Source organism: Chiloscyllium plagiosum, unplaced genomic scaffold (assembly GCF_037043375.1).
Source record: "Chiloscyllium plagiosum isolate Xiang-an unplaced genomic scaffold, Cpla_swu_hap1 HiC_scaffold_2, whole genome shotgun sequence".
Taxonomy (NCBI): Eukaryota; Metazoa; Chordata; class Chondrichthyes; order Orectolobiformes; family Hemiscylliidae; genus Chiloscyllium; species Chiloscyllium plagiosum.
In genome coordinates this window covers 97,765,878-97,793,823 of record NW_028270140.1, presented here as the reverse complement: position 1 = coordinate 97,793,823, position 27,946 = coordinate 97,765,878, and the positions used below count along the sequence as shown (strand labels likewise).

At 41.0% G+C, this 27,946-nt stretch overlaps 1 protein-coding gene across 7 annotated transcripts in view; it reads right to left on the bottom strand.

Annotated features, from left to right (window-relative positions):
- st8sia4 (ST8 alpha-N-acetyl-neuraminide alpha-2,8-sialyltransferase 4) overlaps positions 1–11,385 on the bottom strand; it is a 72,801-nt gene extending 61,416 nt beyond the window's left edge. For 6 of the 7 annotated variants that reach the window (XR_006314569.2, XR_015760925.1, XR_015760924.1 and 3 more), the window contains exons 1-2: positions 11,152–11,385; positions 9,575–9,706 (exon numbers count right to left, since the gene is read on the bottom strand). Coding sequence is in view for 2 of the 7 variants with exons in the window: in XM_043709956.2 (XP_043565891.1) it covers positions 9,575–9,706; positions 11,152–11,258 (239 nt within the window). In the remaining 5 variants the exon portion in view is untranslated. Of the gene's footprint in view, positions 1–9,574; positions 9,707–10,372; positions 10,586–11,151 lie in introns of those variants that run through there. The other variant, XM_087998895.1, reaches the window with a different exon arrangement.
- Positions 11,386–27,946: the final 16,561 nt, after the last annotated feature.

Sequence of the window (27,946 nt, the reverse complement as noted above, 5' to 3'; positions counted from 1 at the left end):
TTTCACACTTATAAGTGGAACTGAATAATGCAAGATGCCGATTGTATTTTCCACAACAATTCAGTGCCTTCAAGACTGAAGGGATAAGTCCATTCTACAAAGCTTTTACATTGTTGTCATAGCATTTGAATGCAAAGTTGATTCCTGTTTACCTTGGAGATGGTCAGTTATGAAAGATTTCACAGCTAAAAGGGAAATAAAACCTTCCTAAACACTGAAAGATTCAGATAGAATGCTGATGCTACTGTAGTGTAAAGGTTTCCTGTTTGGATGGCCTTATTGCAAAACACTTCCTCTAATTCTAAATTGATAAATGACTGCAATTGAAATATTTTTAAAAGCTGGCATTCAATGATTAAGACTGCAAGTATCTTCATCAGGAACTTCCTCACCATTGTCTCTTCAAAAAAGGACATTTATGGAAGAACTTCAGCTTTTTGGGTTTCAAAGTTTAGTGTCACCTTCAGTTTCAGCAGAACTGCTCAGGAGGCTACATATAGCAAAGGCATGAGGCCCTGTTAATTAATTTCATTTCAGCTACACTGTCCTGTAAGCATTAAATGGGGATACAAAGTCTTAAATGTGTATGATGAACAGAACTAACTGCCATCGCAACATTGACCGCTTCAACCTGCCCACCCCTCTCAACCACTCCAAGCCCTCACCCTCACAACATTCATCCCTCCACACCTTTCGCTCCAACCGCAATGTCACCATCAAACCAGCTGACAAAGGGGGTATGGTGGTAATATGGTGCATCGACCTCTATCTCACCGAAGCCAGATGCCAACTCACTAACACCTCCTCCTACTGCCCCCTCAACCACGACCCCACCTCTCGTCACCAAACCAACATCTCTTAGATCATTCACAACCTCATCACCTCAGGGGATCTCCCATCTACAGCCTCCAACCTCATAGTTCCCCAACCCCACACCTCCTGGTTCTACCTCTCACCCAAAATTCACAAACCTGACTGCCCCAGTTAACCTGTTATCTCCGCCTACTCCTGCCTCACCGAACTCATCTCCTCATACTCAACTCCGTCCTGATCCCACATATGAACTCCCCACATATGTGCTGGACACCAGCCATGCCCTCCACCTCCTCCAGGACTTTTGTTTCCCTGGCCTCCAATGTCTCATCTTCAACATGGACATCCAGTCCCTATAAACATCCATCCGCTTTGACAAAGGCCTCCAAGCCCTCCGTTTCTTTCTCTCCCACTGACCCAACCAGTACCCCTTCACCAACACACTCATTTGATTGGTGGAATGGTTCCTTATCCTCAACAATAACTCCTTCGAATCCTCCCACTTCCTTCAGATCAAAGAGGTAGCCATGGGCACCCGCATGGGCCCCAGCTATTTCTGTCTCTTTGTAGGATATGTGGAACAGTCCCTCTTCCAGTTACACCGGCACCATCCCTCACCTCTTCCTCGGCTACACTGATGACTGTATCGGCATCACCTCGTGCTCCCACGAGGAGGTTGAACAGTTCATCAACTTCACCAACACCTTCCACCCTGACCTTAAGCTCACATGGATATCCTCCTTTCTGGACCTCTCCGTCTCAGTCTCTGGGAACCGACTCGACATGGACATCTATTTCAAACCCCGACTCCCACCTCCAGTTCTGTTAAAAATGCTATCCATTACTCCCAATTCCTCAGCTTCTGCCATATCTGTTCCCAGAAAGAGGAATTCCACCTCAGGACATTCCAGATGTCTTCCTATTTCAAAGACTGCAACATCCCCTCCCATGTGATCCAACAATGCCATCCAGCACATTTCCTCCACTCCCCGCACCTCTGCCCTCAAACCCCACCCTTCCAACCACAACAAGGATAGAAGCAAGGATAGTCCTCACCTTCACCTCCAGATACAGCGCATTATCCTCCATCATTTCTGCTACCTACAATCTGACTCCACCACCAAAGGTATATTTCCCTCCCCACCCCTATCTGCATTCTGCAGACACCATTCCTTCCGCAATTCTCTCATTAAGTCCACTCTCCCCTACCAACCCACCCCCCACATCCAGCACCTTCACTTGCCACGGCAAGAGGTATAAAACTTATGCCTGTAGCTCTCCTCCCACACCTCCATCCAAGGCCCTAAAGGATAATTTCAAATCTGGCAGAGATGTTCCTGCATATCCCTCCTCATCTACAGTGTCCATTGCTCTTGATGTGGTCTCCTCTACATTTGGGAAACAGGATGCCAACTCATGGAGTTGTTCAGGGAACATCTCTGGGACACATGCACTAAACAACCTAAAGTCATGTAGCCAACCACTTCAACACCTCCTCCCACTCCCCCAAGGACATACAAGTCCTGGGCCTCCTCCACCACCAAACCAAAGCTACCTGCTACCTGCTAACCTCATCTTCGATCTCGGAATCCTCCAACACCACTGCATCAACATTGACATCACTAGTTTCCAAATCTCCCCTCCCCCCACCTCATCTAAGATTCAACCCCCCCCTACTCAGCACTGCCCTCTTGACCTGTCATATCTATCCATCTTCCTGCCTACCTATTTGCTCCACCCTCCCCACCAATCTATCATAATTACCTTCCACCTGCACCCACCTATTGCCTTCCTAGTTATCTTCTCCCCAGCCCCAACTCACCCCCATTTGTCTGTCAGCCCCTTCCCCTGTCCATACTCCTGGTGAAGGGCTTATGTCCGACTCTCCTGCTCCTCGGATGCTGCCTGACCTCTGTGCTTTTCCAGCGCACTTCTCAACACTTATCCTCAAAAAAGAAGGATCTATTCTGTTCACCATACTAACAGCCTAAAAAACCTCTTGTTTCACTGATATTTTTCCAAGTTAATATTTAGGGACTTTTATTATAATATATATAATTTATTTTAAGTGATAAACTGTATGTTGCAATTTTATTCTTCAGAATCATCAATAAGCATTCTTGGAAGGGGATGAATCAACTATATGATTTGAAGATAGCACCAAACTGAAAGGAAAGATTGTGGCAAAGATTAATGGTAAACCAGAGGATTGGGAAATTTTTTAAAAATGATCAAAAAGGAGAGAAAAAACAAAATTCTGAGGGTAAAGGTAAAAGCAACATAATCCCATGTGGCAACCCTCTCAGTAGAGACAGAAAAACCAGTGCTTAAGCTGAGGGTCACAATTTCTCAGACAAATGGAGAGGTTATGAAGAAGAGCCCTTGATTTTAATCTCAGCGAGTGCGGGAACTAGCAAGTCACACAAAAAAGGATAGTAAGAGCTTATTTAACTATAAAATGAAAGAGACAGATAGAAATGAACATAACTTCCTTCAAGAATGAGGCTGGAGAAATAATAGTGGGAGGGAGGATATGCCAAAAGGCTTTTATAAATAATTTGCATCTGTATTCACATTAGAATAAACAAATGGCATTCTAAAAAATACTGTATAATAAAGAGATAAAACGAGGGAAGGAAATAAATGCAATAAATATCTCTGGAGAAAAAGTGCCATGCAAAACATTGAACCGATGATCATTAAGTGTCCTGGATTTGATGAGTTGCATCCTGAAACATTAAAGGAGGTAGCTGTGGAGCTGGGGGATGAACTGGTAGCAATCTACAACAGTACTTAGATTCTAGAGAAGTCACAGAGAATTAGAAAACAGCATTGGAGAAAGGAAGGGAAACAAAAAGCAGGTAATTATAGATAGTTAGCTTACCATCTGTCATTAGGGTCTATGATGAAGGTGTACCAGGAAAGCATTTAGAAATGTAATCAAACAGAGTCAGCATGGCTTCATGAAAGGGAAATCATGCCGGACAAAACTATTAAAAATATTTGAGGAGAGAACAAGCAGGATAGATAAAGGGAAACCAGTAGATATTTTGATTCCCCAAATGGCATCCAATGAGGTATTGCATATCACGCTACCATGTTAGCTAAGAGGCCATGGTGTTCCGGGAGTATATGAGGATGAGTAGGGGACTGGCTTACTAATAAAATGGCGTTGGGTAAATCAGATATTTTCAGAGTGGTAATTTTTGCCTAGTGGAGTACCATAGGGATTAGTGTTGGAGCCATGACTATTTACAAGAAATGTTAAAGACCTGAATGAAGAAAGTGCACTCACTATCATCAAGTTTGAGGACAACATAAAAATAGATGGGAAGACAAGTGGTGATAATACAACAAAGTCTGCAGAGAGATATAAGCAGGTCATGTGGGTGTGCAAGAACTTGGCAGATAGAATATAATTTGGGAAGATGTAAGGGACTACACTTCAACAGGAATAAAAGAAGAACTGAATATAATTGGAGAAAGACTGCAGAAACCTATTTAAGCTGTAGCGGGAAGAGATTTGGGTGTCCTCGGGCATCAATCACCAAAAGCTAGCATACAATTAAATAGGTAATATGGAAAGCAAATGGGATATCACCTTTATATTACAGGAGTCAAGTATCAACAAAAAGGATTGTTTTCTAAAACAAGATATTAGCCAGCCCTAACGTAAACTGTGAATAGTTTCCCATCCCTTTTCTAAAACAATTTATTAGCCAGTCCTAACGTAGACTGTTAACAGTTTCCCATCCCTTTTTCTAAGGAAAGATAGGCAGACTTTGGAATCAGTCTACTCAAGGCTCACGAGGTTGACTCCTGATTTGGAGGGATTTTTCTTATGAGGAGTATGAGTAGGTTTAAGACAATGACAGGCACACTTATTGAAACATTCAAAATTTTTAGGGGGATTGACAAGATAGATGCTGAGACATTGTTTTCCCCTTGTAGGAATATCTCAGACAGAGATGTGGAAAAGTTTCTTCTTCCAAAAGGGTAACGAATCTGTGGATTTTGTTTTACTGCAGAGTGCTGTAGAAATTAGGTTGTTCAAATTTATTCATGGCTGAGACAAAAAAAAATTTAAATCATTAAGGGAATCAAGAGTTATGGGGAAAAGGTAAGACAATGGAATTAAAAATTATCAGCTCAGACTAATCTCATTGAATGGCAAAGCAGATACAATGGACTGAATGGGAGAATTCTGCTCCAACGCCTTATGAATGAATAACCAGCGCACCACTCTGGTGTTAATTCAACAAATAAATACATATGGCATAATGCATTGTCATAGATAACGCAAGAATATTTTGAAATGTTAGAAGGAATGCCTGGAGTTTCTTTGGCATTTGACTGAATGTTGAATTTTCCATGAGTATTTTAACTTGCCACCCACGGACACCCTCATCAGTCTGACTGAGCTTGTGGAACAGCACTTGAGTGAAGGTGTTTGCATAGCATCACTCAGGACCTATCTTGAACAGAGCAACTCTAGGTCAGCCCACAGCAAAACCCCAAAACAAAGCCAAGCCTCAGCCGTATGGTTAACATTTACTTCAGGATCCGGGCCAGCAAGCCATCGTAGTGCCTGCTGGTTACGTAAACTTGAGACAGCAAAAGAATCCTACTGGATCTAAAGAAAAAGATAACTCAGAGGCCGATATTCAGGACAGTGCGCACCCTGGAAAGTCCAACTACATCTGATTTGGTATAGTTAAATTACTTAGCAACATCCAAATCAGAACTAATCAAAATAAACATCTGGTTAAACAGCCACCCAGTTCTAATGGAGGTCAATACCGGTGTAGCCATTTCTGTGAATGCAGAACCTGTCTTTAACAAAGTTTGCTCTGGACTCCAACCCTTAAGTTTGCACAAGATCTCGGCCAGACTGATAATCTGTATGGGTTCCCCGGTATAGGTTAAGGGTACAACATCAGTTCTGGTCTCATATGAAAAGCAGCTGTTTTTGTTACCACTGATTATAGTGAAAGGCTCAGGTCAAAGTTTGATGGGGTGCAATTGTTTGAGAAAGATTCACCTAGATCGGGGGCTTCACTTTTTTGATTTGAAAATGACTGCCTAAATAAACACTAGGTGGTTTTTCTAGGGACTGTCAAAGAACCAAGGCCACCTTGCATGTTGACCAAAAGCAACTCCATGATTCTGCAAGGCTCACCCAATGCCATTTGCCTTATGGACAAAAGTAGAGACAGAAATCAGAGGGTTGGAAAGTGAAGGAATCCTCAAACCTGTCCAAGTGGCAGAATGGACAGCACAGGTCTTACAGATTGTGAAGCCCGATGTTTGCCCTTGTGGGGATTTTAAACAAATGGCAAACTGCTTTTCACAGTTTGGGTAAATACCCAATCCCTCACATAAAGGACTTATATGCAAAGCTGGAAGGGGGTGCTGTCCTTCATGAAGCTGGACATGAACCATGCATACTTGCAATTGCAGTGAGATGAGGATTCCCAGAAGCATGCTCCAGTTAATGCCCGTAAGGGTTTATACCAAAATACAAGTCTGCCATTTGGAGTATTGTCAGCCTGTGCAATTTTTTCAGCAGATGGTAGAAAAACTGCACACATCTTTTGCAATACATGGACTCACGAAAGGGTTGGTCACAAAAAACAGGCCATTGTTTACCAGCAGGGAATTTGAGTAGTTCCTAAAGTCAAATGGTGCTCAACATACAAGGACAGCTCCATAACATCCATCATCAGAGGAGCAGCCCAAACTTTGAAGGCAGGCTTGAAGGTACAGCCAACAGCTTCACCAGGTACCAAACTGTATCACTGGCTGCTATTTGGTTATAGGACCACAGCTCATACAGGAATAGCTCCAGCAGAGTTGCTAATGGGGACAAGGCACTTCACCAGGATAAAGCTGATCTTCTGGACTTGGATAGGAGGATGAAATGGCATCAGGAATGCCAATTATGGACATACGACTCTGCTAAGCAAGAGAGACAGTTTACTATAGGGGACAAAGTTTGGTGTAGGAACCACAGCTATAGCCCTACATGGGTAAGAGGCATAGTTGACAGGGGATCAGGTCCAGTGATGTATAAAGTTCAGATACAACAGCTCTGAACAAGCACATGGACCATATGAAAGCTGAAAAGTCGCAAATGATGCAGGTGCAAAAAGTGCCCAGCTCCTCGACAGCTTTCTTGACTGTTGTGTAACACATCCGTTTTCCCTCTCCATCAAACCTTGAAGGTAACTCCATCTGAGATGGACCCGGAGGATGTCATTGCCTTGACACCTTGGCCTCGTGAAGAAGAGAATGAATTTCTTCCAAGAAGCTGTAGTTGCTAGAGGCCGGCTACTGTGTATTACACTCTGTCCGCATCAGAGGCCGAGTTGGAGGAATCTGACCTAGTGCTAAAACACCCCAATGAACAGGTCTATGTCCTTGGAATCCAAGGAGGAGGTACGTAGTAATTGTAACGAGGTCAACCAGGTGGACCTCATAGAATATGATTTCCCTGATTGGAGCTGTTAATCTAGTCCAAACAGGGAGCCCTCTGTTCACTCAGAGCTAGCTCTGAGGAAGCTGGATCAATGTCAAGGACTTTTCTAATGTAAACAAAAGATGACTTGGTGATGGGATACCAGCCTCTGGAATTATTTTGCTCTCTGTATTAAGGAATTCTTCCTTATCTCTATCCTAAAAGGCCTTTCCCTTATCTTTAAACTGTGACCCCTGGTACTGGACTCCCCACTCTTTGAGAACAACATTCCTCCATTTACCTTGTCCAATCCTCTTAGAATTTTATAGGCTTCTATAAGATCACACACTCCCTCCCCTCACTTCTTGTAAACTGTAGTGAATATAGTCCGAAACGATTCAGTCTCTCCTGTCATTCCAACCATTCCTTCAGTCAGTCTGGACAACTACTTTGCAGTCCCTCTATAGCCAGAACATCCTTCTGATGAGGAGACCAAGACTGTGCACAATACTCCAGGTATGATCTCACCAAGGCCCTGCACAATTGCAGCAAGACATTCCTGCTCCTTTACCCAAATCCTCTTGCTATGAGGCCAACATATCATTTGCCTTCTGCACCACATGCTGCTTTTGCATGCTTACTTTCAGCAACTGGTGTACTAGGACACATAGATCTTGTTACACATTCCCCTTTTCAAACCTATCATCATTCCCATAATAATTTGTCTGTCTGCTTGTGCTACCTTACATTTAACCACATTATACTGAATCTGTTATATTTTTATCCACTGACTTAACTTGCCCAAATCACAGAGAAACTTCTCTCTATCCTTCTCACAGTACAGCTTCCCACCCAACTTTACGTCATCTATAAAGTTGAAGATATAACGCATAGCTTCATCTAAGTCATCACCTCTTGTGGCTCTTGCATAGGGACATACTGAAGCCTGATTGTGATATCCCTATGATTAAATAAATTACAATTTCAATTGTCGAGTTTCTTGTATTGGTACTTTTTCAGAAAACAGCATTTGCAAAGAATGATCATTCCGCATGAAATTATATTTATCCCACATTCAGGAGAGTAAAAGAGGAGAAACATATGAATAAAATAAGTATTTTTAAAAAGTGATTTGCTTAATTGGAAAGATCTATGTAATATTCTAAATTAGAAAGCATGATGGGATCTGTAATCCTGATTTCTCTTCAAATAAAAAATTGACTGACTATTATCTTATTTGCTTTCACAAATTTCTTACAATCTATAGAAGTATCTACAGCCTCTCATGTGGACTCTCCTTTCTAGCAAGCCTGCCTTTGATAACTAGATGTATCCAAAGAGCTGTCCATTAATATAGTTGCCATTCTGTACTGTGTTGTTTGAGGGCAGGGGAGGGGGAATTAAATATTTCTCTTTCCTGTTATTTCTTTGAAAATATTGTATCCTGCTTAGTCCACTTTGATTCTCAGTGAATACCATCTAAATTTAGTTGTAACTTCAATATCAACATCAGAATTTAATTGTAAAATGCATTCAGGAAAATGTATTTTTCCTCTATTGTATTTCCCCTGAATTGTATCTCTGATTCATTTTGCAAGTCTAATAAACTAGACCACCAGCTATGTTACTGCATTTCAGATTTAATCTCTTTCAGTTACATTTTTTTTCACAGCAACATTGAGTATGAGAGTGCAGCCCTGTGGACTTGCTGCTATTAATACCAACTAATGTCTGAGGAATATACTTGGTTCATTAAACATTTCTATCATCAATGCTCATATTAATCGATTATGTAATTCATAAAATGAGTACTGACTACAATTTAAAACATTCAGCTAAATGTCAGGTAGCGGGAGGGGTGTGGGGGCAATTGTCAGAATGCAGTCTGGTGACTAATAAAGTAGCAATGAATTTTCTATTACAATTAATATGCTAAAGACCCAAATAACTCTTATCTCTGTTTTTTTTTGGTTCTACTTAGACCTGTGATCACACAGATTGGCTACATCATCAGGAAAACAGAATGTAAACTTACTGAGCTTTGCTAGGTAAAATGTGGCTTCAACATACAGCAAAGCTCGAAAAACCTGAGATTAACTACTGTCTGTGTTCTCTTCCCAACTGTGTTCTAAAGTTCTGTTTTTGCTCTTTTGCTGTTAAAATTGTTTGTAAATTAGTAGGGCACCTCTGAACAAGGGGTAAAGTTAGTCGTCTTAAGAGTGTAGACTTCACCATGTAAACACAGTTTTTCAATGCTTACAACATTAGATGACTTTACTGTAATCAACTTCTTAAACTTTATACCTGATCTTGATTACTAAGGACGCATTGTTTTTCCAACCTTCCACAGAGTGTTCGAAACGTGGAAGCACATTCTTCCTGTTTGCTTTATTGGAGGTGTTAATCATCAGTCTGGTTGGAATCGCCTCTCCATCTCTGTAACAATTAAGATTTTTAAAAAAATAAGTTACTATAGATCTTGCTTTCAACCATTTATCGACTCCAGTTTACGCGAGATAACCACTTAAATGTGCATCTCGTATGTTGCAGGAATACTACCCAGTAGCAATTGACCATCATTCCGATGACACCAATTGCTTCACTCATCTCACTAGTCACGCACAGACAACCCTGTTTTCCTGTTTATGTCATTAAATGCACTTCTCTTTTTTTTTTAACCAAGCGCACGCGATCTCGCCACAGGTTAACTTGCGAACTATGCCTGAGAGCTTAGTCTTCACCACAGCTCCCCATCCAGCAAACGCGAGAGCTTGGCGGTAATCGTCTCTCACACCATCCAGCGGACATCTGACTAAATGACTTTCTGACAAACGCTGAGAGCTGACTTTCCGTTCTCAAACCGCAGCCTGCCTTGGTTTCGGAACAAAAGAAAATTATCTTTTCTTTTCGACAGACCGCTTCTGTAAAATTACTGAAAGAGTTCAAAAAAATCGATAACAACCTAATATAAAATAATAACCGACTGCAACGTCATGGAAACCAGTCAAGCGCATTTAAGTCGCAATGACAGTTTCATAAATGAAACAGTGAGCTTAAATGTCAAATCAATATTAACGGGAGAATCACTTAATAGTTCTGCACCCTTGCAAAGTCAGTTAAAAGAGACAGACTCGTCACACAGACGAAAAAATGTGTTCCTTTGCAGTGCTGAGCTTATTGTGACTTCGCTTCAACATCAGTCAAATCACAACCATTCAGTATGTGTACCAGACCAAATACTGGCGCGCTAACCACATCTGAGGTACAGGCACAAGCCCACCTACTGGAGAAAAAGAGCTGCCAACTCAGTAAAACACAACACAAAGACGACACTAATTTAGAGGAGGTTTGCTCCAGGAACAGAAATACAGTTCATTTCCAATATCTAGAGTTGCCAATTTTACACACACACGCACACACACAACACTCTAGTACTGTCATCAGATTCCTGCCTTTTCCTTTCACACTAGTTGTGTGTGTGTGTGTTGGGGGGGGGGGGGGGGGGTACGCGGGAGTGAGGTGGGGTTTCGTGCAGCGCAGACTTGCCTTTCTCACCGATTCACTTCCACAAAGGTTTCATTTCCAACCCAATACTTTTCCTTCACAAAAAAATGTTAGCGAGCCACGTCGTCAGTACAAGAAATCACAAAGACTAAGCAGCAAAACGAAGTCAATTTTAAATGTGCATTTACAAAAAAAACTCTTCCGGAAACAATAATAGGAGCTCTTAAAATTAAATCACTTGTGGATTAAAACGTTATTTGTCAAATTAAAATCAAAATTAATACAACCAAACCAATTGAATTTATTGATTTGCAGGCAAACTCCTTTAAAAATATTTTCACCACTTTTTCATTTAACATGATAATAATGCACATTACCCCATTTGCGTTTGCTGGTGCTCCGATCTTGTTATATCCTTTGTTTTAAAACAAATGACTATGATACTTATGGTACATAATGTCCAACATTTTCGATGGAGACGCATTTTTTCTAATATGTGTATCTGGTGATATATAGAAATAAAAGAGTCCGCTTTCCCTCCCAGTCTGGGAAATAAGTAAGGCGCAAAGGTTTCTGTCTGAGAGACTGAAGACAGACAGTTCACCACACGCCCCTGCTCCTCCTCTTTCTCTCGCTCAGTGAATCCACTCAGTGAGGAAGAACGAAACACAGCCCTCCCTGACTGACATCTCCTGACGCCAATAACAGCGCGGACACCGCTCGGCTCCTCGCCAAATCGCCCGGGTTTCACCAATAGGAAAGCGAGATTGCTGTTCCCAGAGGGATACCTGATTGACAGGAGGCAGGCGTTGTGCCAAGTGTCTTTAAAAAGACAGCGGGCGTCTGGCGAATGGAAAAAGAGAAGCGAAAAGGGCACTTTCAGTGTTGAAGTATTTACAGGACTGAGGGTTTATTTTCGAAAACGAAGTGGGTTGAAATAAGTTGAAACGAACAAACGTTTCCTGCGTGCTGTACATCTCAGAACCGTCCTTTAACCTGATCTGAGTGCGTCCACACTTTTTGCATTTGGTACAGCGTTAATGAGCTGAGTAGGACTTTACAGTGAAGGCAGACCTGCAGCAAGTTAATTCTGAGTACATAAACCAGACAGTCTAATCGATATCTGTGCACAGCTCTTGCGTGTACTCATTTGACTCAAACAATTAATTACTGCACATACTTGTTCCGAAACTGATTGCCAAATACTGGCCATTTCCTGTTTTGAAGCCTAAAACCGCCTACTTCCAATCGATCTTTACATTGTTCCAAATTGATTCGAGTTGTTTAACTTACAAAGTTAGGACTTTTAACTAGCTGTCCTTTAGTATTGTAGTGATATTCTAGTAGTTGCTGTAGAAAAGTGTTGTGAGAAAATCTCTGCCCTGTGAGATAAGTGTTGTGTGAATCCCTAGGTATAGTTCTTTGTTTTTAAAACAAAATTCATGTCCTCTCCAAAGCCTCTGGTCAGCCTGCAGAGTGCTGAGTTTGCTTGTGGCTGATTTGGTGTGGTTGGAGAAAATATTTATAAAGCAGAACTTACATCTCTTATATGATTGGGTAGTGTATATGAAAGCACAGTATTCAGATAGTTAAGTCATTGTCTAGTTATGTTTATAATAGCAATATATTCTGCCCGATGCTGGAATCTGAAACAAAACCGGTAGAAAAAGCTGGAAATGGTCAAACTGTTCGTCCACTGGGCACAAGATTAGTGATAAGTCACAGGATTGGGAAAAAAATTAAAACTAGCAAAACACAACCAAAAAGAAAGAAGGATGAAATACGTTTTGAGGATAAACTTGGAAAAAGTAGAAAGATAGACAGCAAGAGCTTAATATATAAAAGTAGAGGCCTCTAATTTAACAAGCCTGTCAGAGAAAGAGGAACCTGAAAATAGTAGAGGTATCTTGATTAAACTTAAAATATAAGCCATAACTATTAATTTAACCTGAGGCAGTGTTTTGTAGAGGAATAAGACGGTGTTATTTTCTGGGTCTGTAGATTGTGAAGGAGCAAAAATGGCCTTTAGTACAGTGATATGTGCTTCTTGTCAGATGTGGGAGCTTAAAGAGAGTTTAAGGGTTACTGCAGATTATATCTGAAATAAATGCTGTTGGTTGTGAATCTTATCAGATCGAATGGATCAGTTGGAGACACAGTTAGAAGCAATGAGGAACTTGCAACAGCAGCAGTATGTGATGGATGGCAGTTATAGGAAGGGGGGAAAGTCTCAGATACTGTCACATAGGTGGGTTAACTCCAGGAAAGGTAAGAGAGGTAGGCACCAAGTGCAGGAGTCTTCTGTGGATATACTCATTTCAAACAAGTATGCTGTTTTGGAAAATGTGTGATGGATTCTCAGGGGAACGTAGTATGAACAGCCAAGTTTCTGGTATTGAGACTGGCTCTAATGCAACGAGGGGTACGTCGGCTTCCAAGAGTTCAATTGTGTTAGGGGATTCTGTAATCCGAAGTACAGACAGACATTTCTGTGGCCAGCAGCGAAAAAGCAGAATGGTGTGTTGCTTCCCTGGTGCCAGGATCAAGGATGTCTCAGAGGGTGCAGAATGTTCTCATGCGGGAGAGGGGCCAGCAAGAGGTCATTGTCCACATTGGATCCAATGACATAGGAAGGGAAAAGGATGAGATTCTGAAGGGAGATTACAGGGAGTTAGGCAGAAATTTAAAAAGGAAGTCATCGAGAGTAGTAATATCTGGATTATTCCCAGTGCTATGAGCTAGTGAGGGCAGGAATAGGACAATAGAGCAGATGAATGCATGGCTGAGGAGCTGGTGTATGGGAGAAGGATTCACATTTTTGGATCATTGGAATCTCTTTTGGGGTAGAAGTGACCTGTATAAGAAGGACGGATTGCACCTAAATTGAAAGAGGACTAATATACTGGCAGGGAAATTTGCTAGAGCTGCTCGGGAGGATTTAAACTAGTAAGGTGGGGGGAGGTGGGACCCAGGGAGATGATGAGGAAAGAGATCAATCTGAGACTGGTACAATAGAGAACAGAAGCGAGTCAAACAGTCAGGGGAGGCAGGGACAAGGTAGGACTAATAAATTAAACTGCATTTATTTCAATGCAAGAGGCCTAAGGAAGGCAGATGAACTCAGGGCATGATTAGGAACATGGGATTGGGATATCACAGCAACTACAGAAACATGGCTCAGGGATGGGCAGGACTGGCAACTTAATGTTCCAGGATACAAATGCTACAGGAAGGATAGAAAGGGAAGCAAGAGAGGAGGGGGTGTGGCATTTTTGATAAGGGATAGCATTATAGCTGTGCTGAGGGAGAATATTCCCTGAAATACATCCAGGGAATTTATTTGGGTGGAACTGAGAAATAAGAAAGGGATGATCACCTTATTGGCATTGGATTATAGACCCCCAATAGTCAGAAGGAATTGAGAAACAAACTTGTAAGGAGATCTCAGCTCTCTGTAAGAATAATCGGGTGGTTATGGTAGGGGATTTTAACTTTCCAAACATAGACTGGGACTGCCATAGTGTTAAAGGTTTAGATGGAGAGGAATTTGTTAAGTGCGTACAAGAAAATTTTCTGATTCAATATGTGGATGTACCTACTAGAGAAGGTGCAAAACTTGAACTACTCTTGGGAAATAAGCAGGGTAGGTGACTGAGGTGTCAGTGGGGGAGCACTTTGGGGCCAACGACCATAATTCCATTAGATTTAACATAGTGATGGAAAAGGATAGACCAGATCTAAAGTTGAAGTTCTAAATTGGAGAAAGGCCAATTTTGACGGTATTAGGCAAGAACTTTCAAAAGCTGTTTGGGGGCAGATGTTTGCAGGTAAAGGGACAGCTGGAAAATGGGAAGCCGTCAGAAATGAGATAACGAGAATCCAGAGAAAGTATATTCCTGTCAGGGTGAAAGGGAAGGCTGGTAGGTATAGGCAATGCTGGATAACTGAAGAAATTGAGGGTTTGGTTAAGAAAAAGAAGGAAGCATATGTAAGTTATAGACAGGATAAATTGAGTAAATCCTTAGAAGAGTATAAAGGAAGTAGGAGTATACTTAAGAGGGAAATCAGGAAGGCAAAAAGGGGACATGAGATAGCTTTGGCAAATAGAATTAAGGAGAATCCAAAGGGTTTTTACAAATACATTAAGGACAAAGGGTAACTAGGGAGAGAATAGGGCCCCTCAAAGATCAGCAAAGCGGCCTTTGTGTGGAGCCGCAGAAAATGGGGGAGATACTAAATGAGTATTTTGCATCAGCATTTACTGTGGAAAAGAATATGGAAGATATAGAAATTAGGGAATTAGATGATGACATCATGCAAAATGTCTAGATTACAGAGGAGGAAGTGCTGGATTTTTTTAAACGGGTAAAGGTGGATAAATCGACTTTATATAGGTTTACAAAATTATGAGGGGCACGGATAGGTTAAATTGGCAAAGTCTTTTCCCTGGGGTCGGGGAGTCTAGAGCTAGAGGGCATAGGTTTAGGGTGAGAGGGGAAAGATATAAAAGAGACCTAAGGGACAACTTTTTCACACAGAGAGTGGTACGCGTATGGAATGAGCTGCCAGAGGAAGTGGTGGAGGCTGGTACAATTGCAACATTTAAGAGGCATTTGGATGGGTATATGAATAGGAAGGGTTGGGATGATATGGGACGGATGCTGGCAGTTGGGACTAGATTGTATTGGGATATCTGGTCGGCATGGACGTGTTGGACCGAAGGGTCTGTTTCCATGCTGTACATCTCTATGACTCTATTGAATATATTTTGCAGTAGTCTTCACAGAAAAAAAAGCAGCAATTCAAATTATTAAGTAATCAGTGGCAAAAGGAGGAGAATATTTAAATTCAATAACTTTTACTAGTAAAAAGTGCTATGGAATCTAATGGGTATAAAGGCCATTAAGTCCACTGACCTGATGGGATGCATTCTAGTACAGTAAAAGAAACTGATTAGGGATAGTCAACATGGCTTTGTGTATGGGAAATCATGTCTCACAAACTTGATAGAGTTTTTTGAAGAAGTAACATAGAGGATTGATGAGGGCAGAGCAGTGAACGTGATCTGTATGGACTTCAGTAAGGCGTTCGACAAGATTCCCCATGAGAGACTGGTTAGCAATGTTAGACCTCAAGAAATACAGGGAGAACTAGCCACTTGGATACAGAACTGGCTCAAAGGTAGAAGACTGGCTCAAAGGTGGTGGTGGAGGGTTGTTTTTCAGACTGGAGATCTGTGACCAGTGGATTGCCACAAGGATCAGTGCTGGTTCACTATTTTTTGTCATTTACATAAATGTTTTGGATGTGATCATAAGAGGTGCAGTTAGTAAGTTTGCAGATGACACCAAAATTGGAGGTGTATGAGTCAGCGAAGAAGGTTACCTTAGATTACAATGGGATTTTGATCAGGTGGACCAATAGGCTGCGAAATGGCAGGTGAAGTTTAATTTAGATAAATGCGATGTGCTGCACTTTGGGAAAGCAAGTCTTAGCAGGACTTATACACTTAATGGTAAGGTCCTCAGGAGTGTTGCTCGAATAAAGAGACCTTGGAGTGAAGGTTCATAGTTCCTTGAAAGTGGAGTTGCACGTAGACAAGATAGTGAAGGCAGCATTTGGTATGCTTTCCTTTATTGGTCAGAGTGTTGAGTACAGGAGTTGGGAGGTCATGTTGTGGCTGTACAGGACATTGGTTAGGCCACTTTTGGAATATTGCGTGCAATTCTGGTTTCCTTCCATTCGGAAGGATGTTGTGAAACTTGAAAGGGTTCAGAAAAGATTTCCAAGGATGTTCCCAGGGTTGGAGGATTTGAGCTATAGAGTGAGGTTAAATAGGCCAGGGCTGTTTTCCCTGGAGCGTCGGAGGCTGAGGGGTGATCTTATAGAGACTTATAAAATCATGAGGCGCATGGGTAGGATAAAGAGACAAAGTCTCTCCCCTGGGTTGGGAGAGTCCAGAACCAGAGGCCATGGGCTTAGGGTGAGAGGAGAAAGATATAAAACAGACCTCAGGGGCAACTTTTTCACGCAGAAGGTGGTACATGTATGGAATGAGCTGCCAGAGGAAGTGGTAGAGAGAGTACAATTGCAACATTTAAAAGGCATCTGGATGGGTATATGAACAGGAAGGGTGTGGAGGGTTATGGGTCAGGTGCTGGCAGATGGGACTAGATTGGGTTGGGATATCTGGTCGGCATGGACGGGTTGGACCGGAGGATCTGTTTCCATACTGTATATCTCTATGACTCTAAGTAGTTACAGAGATAGTGGATGGCCTGTTAGTAATGTTCCAGAAATTCTTTGATACTGTAGAAATCCCAGAAGATTGAAAAACTTCTGATGTAACATTTTATTGATAAAGGGAAGGAGACAAAAGTGCAGGTAACCAGAGTCCTATTAACTTAACATATTATTTGGAAAATGTTATAACAATAAATTGGATCTAGTTAAAGGTTTTGGTAAGTTAAGAACTCGGGCAATACAAAGACATCAATTGGAACTCAGGTGGGGCTAGGTTGCATAACCAGAAATGACTAGTACTTGGTAGCCAGTTTCTGAAAACATATATGCATTATTTATTTGTTTGAGTCACATGAGTACACACAAGTGTTATGCACAAATACCTATGAGATTGTTTAGGTTTTGTCATCAGAATAACTTGCTACAGACACACCTTCACTACAAAGTCCCACATAGACCATGAATGCTGTACCTAATTCAAAGGATGGAATAGCAGAGTAGTTAGTAATGCATAATGTAAAAGAGCAGAATCAGCATGGCTTCACAAAGGGGAAGTCATACCTAACAAATTTATTAGAATTTGCTTCACTAAATAATAAGCAGGATAGTTTAAGGAGAAGTAGTAGATGTAATATATTTAGATTGTCAGATGGTAATTTGATAAGGTATTGCACACAAGGCTACTCAATAAGATGAGCCCTGGTCTTGGAGATAGTATATTATGCATATTGCACTGACTAACAAATGGAAGATAGAGAGTTGTGAAAAAGGGACAGTTTCATGATGGCAATCTGTAACTAGTGAGAGCCACAAGGATCGACTATTATTTACAATAAATATTAATTAATTGAGTGAAAGTGAATATGCTATCACCAAGTTTGTGAATGACTCAAAAATAGATGGGAAGTGGTGAGAATGACACAAAGAGTCTGCAAGGGGAATTTGGACAGGTAAGTGATTGGGCAAAGACTTGGCAGATGGAACAGAATGTGGGAAACTTTAGCAGGAGAGCTCCTGAATGATATATAAATTCTCCATGTCGTTTAAATGGAGAAAGATTGGTGAAAACTGCAGCATTATGGATCTGGGAGTCCTCTTACATAAATCACACAAGATTTGCTTACAGTAGGTAATAGGGAAAGCAAATGGAATGTTGGCCTTTATTTCAAATGAAATGAAGTATAAATGTAGGGAGGATTTGCTAAAACAATAGAAGGCACTAGATGCACTTCAGCTAGAATACTATGATCAGTTTTGGTCCCCTTATCTATTGAAAGACATACAGACATTGGAGATAGTACAGAGAAGGTTCACTAAGCTAATGTCAGGTAAGTTTTATGAGGAGAGGTTGAAAAGATTGGACCTCATTGATATTTAGAGGAAGGAGAGGCAACCTTATTGAAACATAAAAGATTATAAAGGACCTTGTCATGGTCCATTTGGAAAGGTTGTTTTCCTTTGTGGGAGAATCTCAGACCAAGAACACAAGCTCAGAATAAGGGGTTGCATATTTGAGATAGAGCTGAGGAAGATTTTTTTCTCTGAGAGGGTAATGAACCTATGGAATTCTGTACAGGTTAGATTGTTATTTATATTAATGACTGATATAGACATATTTTTAATAAGTAAGGGTATCAAGGATTATGGGTAAAGGTAGGAAAGTGAAGTTGAGGATTATCAGGTCAGCAAAAATCTCATTGAGTGGCAGAGCAGACTCAATGGGCTGAAAGGCCCACCTCTATTCCAATATATTTTCATAAAATCCCTATAGTGGATCAAGCCATTGTGTCCACATCTAATCTCCAAAGAGCATCCCATCCAAATGCGTCCCCCCTACCATATCCCTGTAACCCTGCATTCCCCTTGGGTAATCCATCAAGCTTGCACATCCCTGTATGCTACAGGCAATTTACTATGGGGATAGCAAAGAAACAGGCAAAGAAGCCTCCCACTTGACTGATCGACTTAGTAAATGCATAACACAACTAAGAGATTGGATCTAAGCTCTGCAGTACTACCCATCCAATTTTGACATTAGGTCAGAATGTTTGCCCATGGGATTGTGCAAATCAGCACCATTCATGACTCCTCAGATACTGAAGAACTCCATGTCCACATGCAACCAGACGTAGGCTGACAAATAGCAAATAGTATTCTCACTATACAAGTGCTAGGCAATGACCATCTCCAATTAGAGAGTCTAACCATATTGATCTCACCCTTGATTGAAGGGCTTTCTCAGAGGGGGAGAAAATGTAAAATAAAACACTAATACTTAGAAATGAATGTACTAGTCACACTGGGGCATTGTTCTGAGGTGTACAGATCAAGTCAGACCAGCACATGTCATCTGCAAGTTCTACTGACTCTTTCTTCTGGGCTACCATAACAGAATCCCACACTATTAAAGCTGGAGCATTACCAATGAGCAGAAACTGAACTGGACTAGCTACATACATACTGTGACTACATGAACAGATCAGAGGCAGTGAATCTTGCCAGAAATAGCTTACTTCCTGACTCCCCAAAGCCTGTCTACCATCCACAAGGCACAAACCCGTAGCTTCTCTGTTTTAGGCCTCAGGCTCCTTGTATTAAAATATATTCCAGTTAGGCTCGCTAAACTGTTATACAGGGAGACAGTACACCAAACTAAATCAGCTTCCACACCCCTGGGTTCACGACACAGTAAATTTAAACATTCGGTACATCTTACAATTGCTCAACTATTCCTAACCAGTTTTAGAATAACAGATATCAGACACCAAGTTTATAACTTGAACTGAAATTAACAATTTATTATTCATAATGTAATTATAACAGAATATGGATAGGCAACAAGGCAATCTACTTAATATCTCTCATCTAAGTTTAATTTTCTATAATCAAAAGCCCCACTCACACACAGGCACGCAGAGAGACAGATACAATTAAGGGATAAATTAAAAGATTACAATTTTCCAGTTTAAATGTTTCATCATGGGTATCAGACCTTCAGAAATTCTCGGTTAATAGAGTAGTTGAAAGGCAAGTAAAGTGTAGGTCTTGCTGAAATTCCAAAGTCATCAATGCATGCAAACAGATCCAGTAGGCTTCTTACAGAAGAGTATTTTCTTAACAGAACAACAAGCAAGTTAACAACTGCAGTGAAAACCCAAGGGAGAGAGAGCAAAACACAGCAGCATCATCCGGAAGCATTTTTATAACACCTTCATGGCAACAAAACCTCTGTTAGAACATGTTCACTCTTTTTTACCTCTTTATGATTGGTTGGCCAGTACTGATCTGCACTTGATTGACCAACTGAACATCACACCAGATGTTTTTTATTCATGGATGGAACGTGGATTTTAATGGTTGACCAGCATTCATTGCCCATCCCTAGTTGTCTTTGAGAAGGTGATGGAGAGTTGCCTTCTTGTACTGCTGCAGTCCATGTGCTGCATGTTGACCCACAATGCCTTGAGGAGGGATTTCCAGGATTTTGCCCCAGAGACAGTGAGGGAATGGTGATATATTTCCAAATCTGATGTTGAATGGCTTCAAGGGGAACAGGTAGTGATGTTCCCATGTATCTGCTGTTGTTGTCCTTCTAGATGGAAGTAGTCATGGGTTCGAAAGGTGCTGTCTAAGGATTTCTGGTGAATTTTGGTAGTGCATCTTGTAGATAGTGCTGCTTCTGAGCATTGGTGGTGAAGGAAGTAGATGCCTGTGGTTTGATGCTAATCAAGTGGGCTGCTTTGTCGTGGATGGTGTCAAGCATCTTGAGTGTTGTTGGAGCTCCACCCATCCGTTTGAATTGCTTTGTATTCCATCACGCTTCTGACTTGTAACTTGCAGATGATGGAAAAGCTTTGGGGAGTCAGGAGATGAGTTACTCACTGCAGTATTCCTAGCTTCTGGCCTGCTATTATAGTCACTGTGTTTATTTGGCAAGTCCTCTTGAGTTGGTGGTCAATTGTAACCAGCAGGAAGTTGATAGTTGGAGGGTCAGTGATGGTCACACCATGTAAAGGGGAGGTAGTTATTGTCTCTTATTGGTGGGTCTGGCATTTTTGTGGGTGAATGTTATTTGCTACTTTTCAGCCCAAGCTTGGATATTGTCCAGATCTCTTTGCATTTAGACACTGACTGCTTCAGTATTAAAGGAGTTGCAACTGCTGCTGATCATTATGAAATCATTGGTGAACATTACCACCTCTGTCCTTAAAATGGACGGAAGATATTTGATGAAGCAGCTGAAGATGGTTGGGCCTAGCACACTATACTGAGATATTCCTGCAAAGGTATCCTGAAGTTGAGATAACTGACCTCCAACAACCACAACCATCTTTGTATGTGCCAAGTATGCCTCTAACGAATGGAGAGTTTTCTCCGATATTAATTGATTACAGTTTTGCTCGGGCTCCTTGATGTCTTAATCGATGAAATGTAGCCTCGATGCCAAGGGCTGTCACTCTCACCTCACCTCTGGAATTCAGCTGTATTGGCCATGTCTGAGCCAAGGCTGTAATGAGACCAGGAGCTGAGTGGCCCTGCTGAAACCGGTCAGATTGCTTGCTCATCTTGTCCAAAACAAGCTGCTGCCCAAGTTTCAAAGTATCATTCTCAACTTCAGTTTGCAGTTTGAAACCAAAATCAAAAAGAATTAAAATTTTAAAAAAATTAAAGGTCCCAACAAAACTCACTTCTTTCTTATCAAGCCTACAGTATCTTACTTTCTAGACTCACTTATTACAATTTTGACTTCTATTTGCATCCCTACATTTGAATTACTGACTGAAGTCCCTAAAGTCTGAAGCAAACAGAATTTCCTTCCCTTGGAAATTACTCCCATATCACAATTGCCTTTTCACACTTGTCCCTCCTGGTCTGAGCAGCTGAATTACCCATAATGCTTTCACACAACTACTGTCACCTTTACTGTTTCCCAATGCCAAAACAACTGGTTTGCGAGTGAGATACACTTGTGCAATTCCTTCACTATATACATGGTCCCATTCTTCTATCTGGTGGTGACCTGTTCCCTGACAGCCTATACTTTCTTATGGCTGCAGGATGTTCAGATCTGAAATGTTCTATCTATGAACCTCTCAACCTTGTGAATGTGCCTCGAGCTGCCACTCAGACCCCAAAACCTGGAGCTTGAGTAGCTCCGGCTGGAAGCACCTCAAGCACACGTGACCATCAGACCATCAGGAGCATCTCGAATTTCCCACATCGTGCAGGATTTGCAATTCACAGGCATCAGCTCTCCAGTCCTATCATGCTGATGTAGAATAAGGACCCTTGCTTTATTTTATCCTACTCCTGCTTAAATATAGATTAGAAAAATATTATTATTATAGAGTCAGAGAGTCACAGAGATGTACAGCTCAGAAACAGACTCTTCAGTTCAACTCGTCTATGATGACCAGATATCCCAACCCAATCTAGTCCCACTTGCCACCACCCAGCCCATTCTCTCCACACCCGTCCTATTCATATACCCATCCGTGAATTTGCATTAATGAAACAAGTGTTATAGCAGAAAGTACTTGTTTTTCATGTTAATGTTAACTCCAGTTCTCATTTTCCAGAGGTTACCTGAACTGTTTATTCCAACATTTTCTGTGTTTCGTTTAGTCATATATATTTGGCACAGTACTTAAAAGTTCCATTCTAAACTATAATTTTCACATATTCACAAAGTTAAGCTTTCATTTTCAGTAAGAAAGAAATCACTTTCACATTCCCATGACATTTCAGAGTGTGTTGCAGTTAATTAAATATTTTAAAGTGAAATTAGTTTGGTCATGTATGAAACCAGAGAAAGACCTTTTAAACATCGCAGAATCGCAAAATAGTTACATGACTGAAAGAGGCCATTTAGCCCATCATACCCCAGTTTTCTGCAAGAACAACTCAGCTAGTCATGCTTCCCCTCTTTTCCCCTGTAGCTCCCCTAAATGATTTTTTCTTTAGATGCTTAAACAGTTCCATTTTTGAAAGCCACCACACAGTACACACAAGATTTCTAACCACTGACTATGTACGTTAAACAGAGTCACAGCTGTACAGCATGGAAACAGACCCTTCAGTCCAACTTGTCCATACTGACCAGATATCCTAAATTAATCTAGTCCCATTTGCCAGCACTTGGCCCATATCCCTCTAAATTCTTCCTATTCATATAACCATCCAGAAGCCTGTTAAATGGCATAATCGTACCAGCCTCCACCACTTCCTCTGGCAGCTCATTCCAAATACACATCACCCTCTGTGTGAAAAAGTTGCCCCTTAGGTCACTTTTAAATCTTTCACCTCTCACCTTAGGTCTATGCCCTCTACTTTTGGACTCCCCCACCCCAAGAAAAAGATCTTGTCTATGCCCCTCATGATTTTATAAACCTCTATAAGGTCACCCCTCAGCCTCCAACACTCCAGGGAAAACTCCCAAATAGGTTCCAGTCTATTCAGCCTCTCTCTGTAGCTCAAAACCTCTAACCCTGGCAACATCCTTGTAAATATTTTCTGCGCCCTTTCAGTTTCATAACATCTTTCCTATAGCAGAAGGACCAGAATTGTACATTGTAACATGCTGCTACTGAGCCAGCAAATCCTCAACCTTACTTATCTGTTCCCCCTCACCAAAAAAATTTTCTAGCTCACTATGCAGGACAGAAGACAACATTGATGCCATCATCAAATAATTATTTCCTTCCCCAGAAATGATCGCAGGATTGCTGAGCATTTCCAGCATTATTTTAATAAAGCTGGATACATGTTATGTAAAAAATTCATGATTAAAGTGAAACTGAAGTCACTGAGGGAGGGAAGGTGGGGAAGATACAGTGACAGGAGGACACATTACCTATTGAAAATAAAAACTTAATTAAAACAAACCGAGTAAACAGGTTTTGCTCATGTTGCTTTGCTTCATTTTGCCAATGACCTCAAAGTTGAGATTTTTGGTTCTCAACTTCTCTATCATAGAGTCATAGAGATGTACAGCTTGGAAATAGACCCTTCGGTCCAACCCGTCCATGCCGACCAGATATCCCAACCCAATCTAGTCTCACCTGCCAGCATCCGGCCCATATCCCTCCAAACCCTCTCTATTCAATGCCTTTTAAATATTGCAATTGTACCAGCCTCCACCACTTCCTCTGGCAGCTCATTCCATACACGTGTGCCCCTTAGGTCCCTTTTATATCTTTCCCCTCTCACCCTAAATCTATGCCCTCTAGTTCTGGACTCCTCGACCCCAGAGAAAAGACTTTGTCTATTTATCCTATCCATGTCCCTCATAATTTTGTAAACCTCTATAAGATCACCCCTCAGCCCCTGACCCTCCTGGGAAAACAGCCCCAGCCTGTTCGGCATCTCCCCATAGCTCAAATCCTCCAACCCTGGCAACATCCTTGGAAATCTTTTCTGAACCCTTTCAAGTTTCACAACATCTTTCCAATAGGAAGGAGACCAGAATTGCACGCAATATTCCAACAGTGGCCTAACCAATGTCCTGTACAGCCACGACATGACCTCCCAACTCCTGTACTCAATACTCTGACCAATAAAAGAAAGCATATCAAATGCCTTCTTCACTCTGCTATCTACCTGTGACTCCACTTTCAAGGAGCTATGAACTTGCACTCCAAGGTCTCTTTTGTTCAGCAACACTCTCTAGGGCCTTACCAATAAGTGTATAAGTCCTGCTAAGACTTGCTTTCCCAAAGTGCAGCACCTCGCATTTATCTGAATTAAATTCCATCTGCCACTTCTCATCTGATCAAGATCCTGTTGTAATCTAAGGTAGCTTTCTTCGCTGTCCACTGCACCTCCAGTTGTGATGTCACCTGCAAACTTACGAACTATACTTCTTATGCTCACATCCAAATCATTTATGTAAATAACAAAAAGTAGAGGACCCAGCACTGATTCTTGTGGCACTCCACTGGTCACAGGCCTCCAGTTTGAAAAACAACCCTCCACCACCACCCTCTGTCTTCTACCTTTGAGCCAGTTTTGTATCCAAATGGTGAGTTCCCTCTGTATTCCGTGAGATCTAACCTTGCGAACCAGTCTTCCATGGGGAACCTTGTCGAATGCCTTAATGAAGTCCATACAGGTCACATCACCCACTCTGCCCTCATCAATCCTCTTTGTTACTTCTTCAAAAAACTCAATCAAGTTTGTGAGACATGATTTCCCACGCACAAAGCCATGTTGACTATCCCTAATCAGTCCTTGCCTTTCCAAATACATGTACATCCTATCCCTCAGGATTCCCTCCAACAACTTGCCCACCACCGACGTCAGGCTCACTGGTCTATAGTTCCCTGGCTTGTCCTTACAACCCTTCTTAAAGAGTGACACAACATTAGCCAATCTCCTGTCTTCCAGCACCTCACCTGTGACTATCGATGATACAAATATCTCAGCAAGAGGCCCAGCAATCACTTCTCTAGCTTCCCACAGAGTACTAGGGTCCTGATCAGGTCCTGGGGATTTATCCACCTTTTTGTGTTTCAAGATATCCAACATTTCCTCCTCTTTAATATGGACATTTTGCAAGGTGTCATCATCTATTTCGTTACTTCTATATCCTTTTCCACAGTAAATACTGATGCAAAATAATCGTTTAGTATGTCTCCCATTTTCTGCAGCTCCACACAAAGGCCACCTTGCTGATCTTTGAGGGGCCCTATTCTCTCCCTAATTCCCTTTTATTTCCATAATGTATTTGTAAAAACCTTTTGGATACTCCTTAATTCTATTTGCCAAAGCTATTGCATGTCCCCTTTTTGCTCTCCTGATTTCCTTCTTAAGTATACTCCTAATGCCTTTATACTCTCTAAAGATTCACTCGATCTATCCTGTCTATACCTTGCATATGCTTCCTTCTTTTTCTTAACCAAACCCTCAATTTCTTTAGTCATCCAGCATTCTCTATACTTTCACCTAACAGTAATATGCTTTCTCTGAATTCTCATTATCCCATTTCTGACGGCTTCCCATTTTCCAGCTGTCCCTTTACCTGCAAACATCTGGCCCTAATCAGCCTTTGAAAGTTCTTGCCTAATACCATCAAAATTGGCCTTTCTCCAATTTAGAACTTCAACTTTTAGATCCGGTCTATCCTTTTCCATCACTATTTTAAATCTATTGGAATTATGGTCACTGGCCCCAAAGTGCTCCCCCACTGACAGCTCAGTCACCTGCCTTGTCTTATTTCCCACGAATAGGTCAAGTTTCGCACCTTCTCTAGTAGGTACAGCTACATACTGAATCAGAAAATTTTCTTGTACACACTTAAATTCTTCTCCATCTAAACCCTTAACACTATGGCAGTCCCAGTATATGTTTGGAAAGTTAAAATCCCCTGCTATAACCACCCTAATATTCTTACAGATAAAGCTGAGATCTCCTTCCAAATTTGTTTCTCAATTCAATGGAAATCAGTTTTTCTCTATCTACTCCTTCTAACCACTGTTGATTTTGAACACCTCCATCGAATTTCCTGTCAATCTTCTTTAAAGAGAACAGGCTTTGTTTCTGTGACCCCCATCAAAAAACTTAATTAAGTTGGTTAAACATGATTTGCCCTTATCAAAATTGTGCTGGTTCCTTAATTTAAATTAGTCCTCAATTGTACGGATGAATATCAGTTTCTCCTAATCACCAATTCTAAAGGATTTCCCATCACTGAAGTTAAATTGGTTGGTTTTGTTTTATACCTCATTTGAAAGCTGGCACCTCTGACAGTACAAGTTTTTCTTCAATATTTCAGTGAAGTATCACCCTAAACCCAGTGCTCATTTGCTGAATTGTTACTTAAGCCTATTACCTTCTTACTAAGAGATACATTTTACTACCTGGGCATGCTGACATTTTCACTGAAACTAAAAGTAAAGACAACTGAGGTTCAAAGTAACTTCAACAAAATGCAGGAACATCACTTTTAGCTTGGATACTTTTGAAACGGACAGGAAGGACATAGCAAACCCACTCGTTTTCTCATCATTATTTTACTAAACATGACAATAAGTTCTGTAGAACATACAGTTGCAGAGTAACCTGAATATCCAAACTTAATAGTTCTCCACAGGATGTTCTTCCTCCCTCCCACCGCAGTTCCTTGACTGTAATCAAGGGAAATTTTGATTAGAACTTGATGAGGACTTCCATTCTTAATTTACTAGTCTCACTATAAATGCCCTTGAAACATTGTGGCCTATAGAATGAGATTTAACTCAACTTTTTTTGAGCACATAGTAACTTCATAATTACTGCTAAGCACCTTCACCGAAGAAGTTCATTTTATGTTTGTGGCATGTAAAATACATAATGCAAAAAACTTTTTAAAATGAAATACGTTATTTTTTTATAAAATGTAGCTTCTATATTAATCTAATTCTATTAAGTGTTCATTTTGCAAAATAAAATAAATATGAATTATAGTAAATGCTTTTAGCTTTCTGATTTGCTAGTTGAATACTGCAAACTGATTGGTTGCTTATCTGCTTGTGGATGTCACTACTGATGCATGCTTGGAGATCCCTTTAGTTGAGCATTAGATTTAAACAGATATCATTCCAGGGATAACCATGCTATAGAACTCACTCGATTTTTAAGACAAACTTTTCGGATTTGACAGCAAAATGCAGTCCATTTAAGGATTTCATGTCACTAAATATTTATGAAGCACAGTGCATACAACAGTCTGTACAAATGCCAAAATATATTATCAATGAATTAGATTTGCACTTAAAGAAAACAATGATGTGACAGAAAACACAATGAATAATTAACCCTCTACTGTAAAAAGATGCCGAAAAATATTTGAAATCTCCAGTTGAACTGAGCAAAGTGCTACAGGATCTTTTAAATTTTGGTTCATGATCTACAAACACGATGTATAGCCTTTTTTGTCATGTGCAGACAGTG